General features: G+C 41.8%; 1 protein-coding gene across 1 annotated transcript; it reads left to right on the top strand.

Annotated features, from left to right (window-relative positions):
- Window positions 1-4,366: 4,366 nt before the first annotated feature.
- On the top strand, window positions 4,367-5,291 carry LOC118013773 (olfactory receptor 6K3-like). The gene is given in 2 exon segments (XM_035009579.1): window positions 4,367-5,080; window positions 5,082-5,291. Coding segments are annotated over 2 exon segments (924 nt in total).
- Window positions 5,292-8,908: the final 3,617 nt, after the last annotated feature.

Below are 8,908 nucleotides of genomic sequence, written 5' to 3'. Positions count from 1 at the left end.
AGAAAGAAAGAAAGAAAGAAAGAAAGAAAGAAAGAAAGAAAGAAAGAAAGAAAGAAAGAAAGAAAGAAAGAAAGAAGAAAGAGAGAGAGAGGGAGGGAGGGAGGAAGGAAGGAAGGAAGGAAAGAAGGAAGGAAGGAAGGAATCCCTCTGGTTGTATTCCCCACTCATTATGTGGGGGGCTTGTTGAACCCCAGGTCTCTCCAAGGGCTAGCTTGTATGTGCTCATCCATATATCTTTCCTGTGGCAAGAAAGGCTGTCCTCAAACCCTTTCCTTTCCAGCCCCTTAGGGACACCTGCCGCTGGGACCACCGAAGCATGTGACATACGTGGACGGGAGCCCCTCATTCCTGCCATGACTGCTAATGGCCCTGTGACCCCCTGGACCCCCCTGAGAAGTTCTGCAGAGCCATGCTGGGCCACTGCTGGCAGAATCTTCAATCATGCCCCTCAGAGTTGCTGTATGTCACTGAACTGCTGCTTCATTGCGAAGTGGAGAAAACCTTCTGTCTTCGAACCACATTTTGTTAGCTCGTCTCTTCGTGTTCCTTATCTTTCCTCCGTCTCAGCAGATACTTTATATGGAAACAATTCTCTCAACCCTTGAACAGAAAAGAAGACCAGGTGTCTCTTTCCATCTGAGGTCTAGCCTGACTCAAAGACCTAGCTTCCTGAAGGTGGGGCCACCTCCCAAAAGGCAAGCATGGCAGCAAGTTCTCCCCTAATTAACCACATAGGACATGCAGTTGCTTTCCCAGGGACTGGGAAGATCCTCCCCGAAGAAAGCCTTTCTCCCATTGGATGATTCCCTGAGACACCCAGCGTCGTGGTTGCAGTTATAACAGTCCTGTTTGCTGGACTTCAGAACAATGGAGATGAAGACGTTTGGCAAACAGATGTGGCCCCCTAGGTCCTGAAAGAGGTGCCTATGGGATGAGGGGTGGGCCCTGTACTTTGGAGGGTGCATGGGCGGTATCTTTGGCTATCTATTGGGGAAGACTGCCACAGAACCCCAATTCTTTTTCTGTTGGTTTTCAGTGAAGACCTGTGGAAACTTCATTGAGGTTTTACAGACACGTGAGGTAGGGGGAAAGACCGCAGCTCAGTGATGAGGGATTGGTGGATTTGTGCCCCAGGACTACTGACGGCCGCACCAAACATCTATTAAATTTTGTCTGTGCCCCTAGCTCTATGACTCTTTTCACTGCCACTGATTTCTGGGTTAAATTCTGATGTAGGATGCTTGCGTTTTATTTAGTCAAGTCAAAAAATGCTTTTTTTTTTTTTAATTAACAAGTCAGGAAACGACAGATGTTGGCGAGAATGCAGAGAAAGAGGAACCCTCCTACACTGTTGGTGGGAATGCAAGCTGGTGCAACCACTCTGGAAAACAGTATGGAGGTTCCTCAAAAAGTTGGAAATCAGAAAATGGTCTTAAGATAAAGCAATGCTGTGGCAACCCGCGGAGCTTGCTAGTTGAGATTCCAGGCTATCCATTCTTCCAGAAAACATATGAGTCCAGTTAGATATGGTTTTGGGCCCAAGTATCTACTTCAAATTGCCTTCCTATGTGTATGTTTTTTCCTTCCTTAAGACTCAAGTTTCTCTTCTCTTTCAGAGTAGTTTTTCTTGCCAGTTTTCACCTTTTCTGAGTTTCAATCTCCTAATTCCAAGATGTACTGCCACTGAGCTTAGTGTTAATTTCCCTATTTATCTCCCATCTGCCTCTGAGAGAAGAAACGAGAACATTAGAACAGCGTTAACTTCTGTCATATGAGGAAATCATATAGGGGGTAATAGAACCAAGAGATACTGGGATGCCAAAATGATTGAAAAATCTCATATACATTCATATTATTGATCATGCTAAGAAGTTCAGGCTCTATTTGGAAGCCTGTGTGATCCTCCTCCAGGTCTGTTTTCAGACACAGTATTGACAGCTTTGTATTTAAGAAAGATTATTCCAGAAGCTGGGTGGAGGGTAAATTGGGACAAACTAAGTTTGAAAACAGTGAGTCTAGGTAAGAGTAACTAAGGCAAGAAACCATCAGAGCATACATTATGGTTTCTTGTGAATCTCTATTTTTTTCAGGTAGAAGTTTTCTTAAAGAAGAGCAAAGGGAAATTTTGTCTCTTATATTTCTCCTGTTTCAACACAGATTTAATATTCTAATGTATCTATAAAAAACGAGAACAAAAATAAATTAAAAATATTTGGTTGTCATATACCAAGCTGACTTTCTGTTTAAATCCTCTGGTATTCTGGTTTCAAAAGAATTTTATCTACTTTTTATATCTTTTGCCAGTTCACAATTGTCTGACTCCTTTTGGTAGGTATCAGTAGTTTTCTCCATTTACGTATTTTAATTTAAAAAGATTGAGATATAATTGGCATTTAACGTTGCATAAGTTTAAAGGGTGCATGTTGATGTTCTGGGCTCGTATACTGCACTATGATTCCTGTCACAGTGTCGTCATCACGTCATTGTGGAGTTCCGTCTCCAACAACGTCACCTGCAGGCGTTTTCCTACAGTGGAGGCAAGTCTCAGAATTCTGCCCCATGTGCAAACGTTTATGAGTAAGCAGGCACAGAAAACATTATCAAAGCTGTTCTTAGAAGCTCATGCAAGTCCCAACTCTATTCTTTCTTCTTTATTATTGAAGTATAATTGACATACAATGTTATGTTGGTTTGGGGTGCACAACATGGTGATTCGACAATTGTATATGTTACGCAGTGTTCACCATGATAAGTGTAGCTGTCTTCTGTCGCCGTGCCCCGTTATGAAAATATTATTGATTCTATTGATTCTATTTCCTGTGCTGTGCTTTTCATTCCCATGACTTATAACTGCAAGTTGGTGTCTCCTAATCCCCTTCACCCAAATCTCTGTACTTTCAGCTCTCTGATTAGAAGGAATAAAAGTCTCCATCAAAGATAAGATGTAATAATTCTCCCTGGTAGAGAAGCAAATGCGGTGCTGGAGATCAGGTGATGGATCTGTGCTAAGGGTGAGCACAGGACCGGACACATCATGGACCCACTGTGCCCTCCCAGCTTTAGAGGTGACTTGGCTCACTGTCTTATTTTATCACTTCAGGGGAGAGTTTAGGTGTATTTCTAGCCAATCCACATATCTTGGTCACCGGGTTTTTCAGTCCCCCCTCACTCCCCACGAATTCTAATGTTCTGTATGCCACTGGTTCTCAACTGGGGCAATTTTACTCCCTCTCCTCCCCTGCAGGGACATTTGGCAATTTCCAGAGACATTTTGGTGATCATGACAGGGAGAGGGGCTTGTGCTGCTGACACCTAGTGGACAGAGGCCCGCATTGCTGCTAAACATCCAACAATGCACAGGAAAGCTTCCCACCTTTCACCCCCAGCAAAGAATTACCTGGTCCAAGTGTCAGTTTCTCGAGAAGACCTGCTCTGTGCTAATTAATGAACCCAATGGTGCGGGTACAGATATGCGTATCTGAAGCTCTTGCCAGACCTGCTGTTGGATGTAGACCACTGCTGAGTCTTTCAAATGTCACCAAACCACTCCTAAAGTCTGATTTCTAGATTTGTATACAACCATTAACTAATCCTCTTTGGTACAGGTTAAGGTGAATTTGCACACACAGACATAGTGCGTGGCTCTAAGCTGTTATATTTTCTTTTTTTGTTTTTTAAAGATTTTATTTATTTATTTGACAGAGAGATAGAGAGACAGCACAAGTAGGCAGAGTGGCAGGCAGAGGGAGAGGGAGAAGCAGGCTTCCCGCTGAGCAGGGAGCCTGATGCGGGGCTCGATCCCAGGACCCTGGGACCATGACCTGAGCCTCCCAGGTGTCCCAAGACACCCTTTAAATGGTCTTATTCTTACCCACAGAGGGGACCATTTTGTCACAACTCATTTTTTATGCCTTCAACATTTCATCTCGAACAATAAAAATGCCTACCTACCTAAGTTGTTTCTAATTTGCTATTATAATAAATATTCCAATGAATCTTTGTACATAATGTTTTAATATTCAGAATATTTTCCTTATGCTCTATGGTGAAAGGCAGCTGTAAACAGACTCAAGAGTCTCAATAAAAATTGCCAAAATGCCACTCGGAGGAGTTTGTACCAAATTAAATGTCCAAATAGCAAAATTATTTGCTTAGCTTAACAGAATAGGTGATAATGTAAGATATCATAATTCCTGATAAGTATTTGCAAATTAGACAGGATCACTTTACAGTTTGCAAAGCAACCCACATACATATTTCACTTAATGGACCTCATTTCAAAGCTCTTGAGCTATGTGTTATTTGAATGCAGGGGGGTTTCTGACTGTACTTGATTCATCAGCAAACAAGCAAACCCGCTGAAAACATGGATCAGGAGAACCGGACAGTGGTGGCCGAGTTCTGTTTCTCTGATTTTCCTCAGTTTGAGAATGGCAGCCTCTTACTCTTCATTCCTCTGCTGTTTATTTATGTGTTCATTATTGTCGGAAATTTCACGATCTTCTCTGCTGTCCGGCTGGACACCCGTCTCCACAATCCCATGTACAACTTCATCAGCATCTTCTCCTTCCTGGAGATCTGGTACACCACAGCGGCCATCCCCAAGACGCTCTCCAACCTCATCAGTGAGAAGAAGACCATCTCCGTTACTGGCTGCCTCCTGCAGATGTATTTTTTCCACTCGCTTGGGGTCACAGAAGCCCTAGTCCTCACGGTGATGGCCATCGACAGGTACATTGCCCTCTGCAACCCCCTCCGCTATGCAATCATTATGACCCCTCGGCCGTGCGTCCAGCTCTCCCCTGGCTCTTGCGTCTTTGGCCTCCTTATTCTGCTGCCAGAGATTGTGTGGATTTCTACTCTTCCCTTCTGTGGCCCCAACCAAATCCATCGACTCTTCTGTGACTTTGAACCCGTGCTGCGGTTGGCCTGGACAGACACGTCCATGATTCTGGTTGAAGACGTGATCCATGCTATTTCCATCCTGACTTCTGTGTCTATCATCAGCCTTTCATATTTAAGAATCATCACCGTGATCCTGAAGATTCCCTCCGGGGAGAGCCGTCAGAAGGCGTTCTCCCACCTGTGCAGCCCACATTGCTATTTTCTTGCTGTTTTTTGGCAGTGTGGCCCTCATGTACCTGCGTTTCTCTGTCACATTCCTACATCTCCTGGACAAAGCCACCGCCCTGATGTTTGCTGTCCTCGCCCCACTGTTCAACCCGATAATCTACAGTCTGAGGAACAAAGATATGAAAGATGCCATCAGGAGAGTTCTCTGTTTTCAATAAAGGTTCAGTGTCTCCGGTAGTCAATGAGACTTCACATACATCTACTCAAAGAATATCTCTGTAAGTTTAAAATGCTAACAAATCAGTTTCTGAAATTACTATGTACACTTTTCATGTTGCTGTTTGGGTATTTTTTCCCAACTTTCTCAACTAAGAACTATTGTTTGATCTGATGGGGGAGGTCTTCTGTGATTCACCCATCTTGATATCATTTACAGATTATAATAGGATATTTTTCCCCTTTGTAGCTCCACATAGGGTGGTATTCTCTTCTGCAAATCAATGGAAAACACCAGGCTGAACAATTATCATACTTATTTCTTACACATCGAAACACTCTCCTTTCTTGCTCTTTTATTTTATATCCACAATACACTTATATCAGGTTGTTTTTTTTTTTTTTTTTCAGTTTAAAAAATTAACAAGCTGTGCAGCGGTGAGGTAGTTTTAGCCTGCATTAGGAGCTCTGATTGCTAACATTCATCCCAGATCGTGGTCTAACACGTGACCGTGACAATGCAGCCACTGGCTTCGTGACGTCTGTGTCATCCTGCCGTCATCAACGCCATTGTGGTTATGTTTCACATTTTCTTTTTTCTTTTTTTTTTTTAAAGATTTTATTTATTTATTCATAAGAGACAGAGAGAGAGAGAAGCAGGCTCCCCGCTGAGCAGGGAGCCCGATGTGGGACTCGATCCCAGGATGCTGGGATCATGATCTGAGCCGAAGGCAGATGCTTAACCATCTGAGCCACCCAGGCACCCATCACATTTTCTTAAAAATTCCAGAGCGGACACTTTTGGAAACTGAAAGATTAAATAGATGAAATATATAGGCCTGGGACCAAAGCAAAAAACGCATAAATTATGTAAAGACATATACATGCCCATTTTTAAAATTAACATCACTATATTAAAATGCTCTGTTTGGGGCGCCTGGGTGGCTCAGTCGTTAAGCGTCTGCCTTCGGCTCAGGTCATGATCTCAGGGTCCTGGGATCGAGCCCCACATCAGGCTCCCTGCTCCGCGGGAAGCCTGCTTCTCCCTCTTCCACTCCCCCTGCTTGTGTTCCCTCTCTCGCTGTGTCTCTCTCTGTCAAATAAATAAATAAAATTAAAAAAAAAATGCTCTGTTTGTGTTAGGTTGTATCAAAATATCATCAGTCTCCCCTTGGTGTCTTTGTTCTTATTGCCTTTCTGCCCCGGGTTGTTTCTCCCTAGCTCCTTCTCTGCTGTGGAACCTATACTCAAAAAGATCACATGCATTCTATCCTCTGGGATAAAGGTCTCTGCCTTCCTCCCAAAGTACACTAGTAGTTTTAGGGGCTGAGTGAAAGGTCTCCAGAAAAAGAAATGTTGGCTCAGCTTCTGCGGGAAGCAAACCAAGAACACAGGTCAATTGTCAGGGGTTTCATAGAGTAAGAAGCCAGCCAGAGAGGTGGGTGAAGAAGAGATAGGTGTGGAGAATGAAAATACCAGTAGGATAGGACACAAGAAGCAAGTCTTGGTCAGCTCCAGCCAGGAAGCTGGATAAATTCTTGGACCCATTTGGGAGTGTTGATGAGGGAGAAGAGCTAGCTGGGTCCTGGGGAACCAGCAGCATCCTTTATCCCCTCACTCCTGGAAATGCAAATCCTCTCCTATATTTTCGTGAGCTTTTGGAAACTTAAGAAAAAACATTTCTGTGTAAAGAAAATTATACAGAAGTTTCTTTGGTTATAAAATCAAACTAAATTTATTTGAGGTAAATATTAAGGAATCTAGTTCTTTGATACTTGAATTCCTGCTTTAAAATCTTAGTATTCCATTTATAAATCTAATAGACTTTATCATTTGTTATTAGAGATGTTTGACAAATATTTGGTCTGATTTATAAACTTGTCAGTTAAATCCTTTTAAACTACATTTAAATATGATATACACTCTTTTGTTTTTAAGCACCTCAATTTTCTGACTTAATAAAGCCTTCGCAGGTTTTAAAAACAACCTTTATAATATAAAGAGAATAAACAAAAAAATTACGAATATGCCTAATCCCAAATCCTTTTAAATGTTTCCATACTGTGATAGACATGGTAAAATTTCAATTTTAAATAACAAGCCTAATATTTTGAATTTCATTAACTATAAATTTTACCTCAGTGAAGTTGATTTTAAAAAAATATTAATGATTTGCTCTATTACAAATTTAAAATTAGAATTACAAGTTAGATTTGGTATTCTAATAGATCAAACTGTCTTAAATAATGCAAATACATAAAATATAAATATATATAAATTCCTTAGAGCAAAATATAAATAACATGTTTTGATTCTATTACACATTTATATAGTTAGCTCTAAAATCTTGCTGAGTTTAAAAGATGCTAAACCACTACAGAAATTATTATGTGACCCATTTCTGAAACAAATACCGAGGCTACTACAATTGAGAAAAATTTCCTGCCTTTATGTATCTAACACTATGGTGAGGGGAGATATTTTTTAAAATACACATTCATAATAAACCAGAAAACGAACAAATTACATGAAACTGTTCTGTGGGAAATAGAAAAGAAAACGTTGCAGGAAAAGGGGTTCTGGAAGGAGTAAGGAGATCATAATCTTAAGTCAAGTGGTCATGTTGGACCTCATTTAGAAGGTCACATATGGACAAGGGTTTGGACAAGGAGTTAGTCATATGGACATGTGGAGGGAGAATAGTCCAGGCAGCAGGAAAAGCTAGTGAGAGAGCCCCGAGGTGGGCAAGCACTGGCTTGTTCAAGGACTCAAGGAGGCCACTGTGGTTGAAAGGGATTGGAGGTGGAGTTAGACCACTGCAAGATGAGTGCAAGGATCCTAAAGGGCCCTGAAGGCCAATGTAAGGCTTTATATTTCCCTAACTTACTCTGAGAATGGGGGCCATCGAGAGTTTGGAGCATAAGAAGGTTATTATCTGATTTGAATTTTAAAAGAACCATGCTTGTTTCCTTTTGAGAAGACAAAGAAGGGAGGCGGGGGGAAGCTGGGGTCCTCAGGAGGCTATTGTAATAATCCTGGGAGAGATGATGGTGGCTCAGGTCAGAATGGTAACAATGGAGGTGAAGAAATGTGGGTCAGTTCTAGATGTAATTTGACAACAGAGCTAACAGGGTTTTCTGACAGATTGAGAATGAAGTGTGAAAGAGAAGAGTCAAAGATGACCAGCTGGAAGGGTGGAGTTGCCACTAACTGACACGAGGAGACTTCAAGAAGGTTATGTTGGGAGGAGAAAAATCAGAAGTTTAGTTTTGCACATTTTAAGCGTAAGTGGACTATTACACATCTAAAATATTGACCAAGTGGGTACATGAGTTAGACATTTGGGAGTGGAGCCCAGGAGGAAGATGTACAGGGCAAGCATCAGCAAATATGTATTTGAAGGCACAAGACTGGAGAAAACCAGCCAAGGTATGAGTTTTGGGGTACTGTACTGTTACGGATTTGGGGAAAATAGGAAGAATCAGAAAATGTGACTCAGAAGGAGTGACCAACGAGATAGAAAAAAAAATCCCAAGTGTCCCGAAAGCCAAATGAACACAATAAATAAAGGAGGAAGAAGTGGTGAACTCTGCCAAATCCTGCAAATAGTCAAGTAAGA

The sequence above is a fragment of the Mirounga leonina genome, unplaced genomic scaffold (assembly GCF_011800145.1).
Source record: "Mirounga leonina isolate KUSES-001 unplaced genomic scaffold, KU_Mleo_1.0 Mir_154, whole genome shotgun sequence".
Classification (NCBI taxonomy): domain Eukaryota; kingdom Metazoa; phylum Chordata; class Mammalia; order Carnivora; family Phocidae; genus Mirounga; species Mirounga leonina.
Note: the sequence above shows the minus strand (reverse complement) of the source record. Positions and strands in the feature narration are given on the sequence as shown.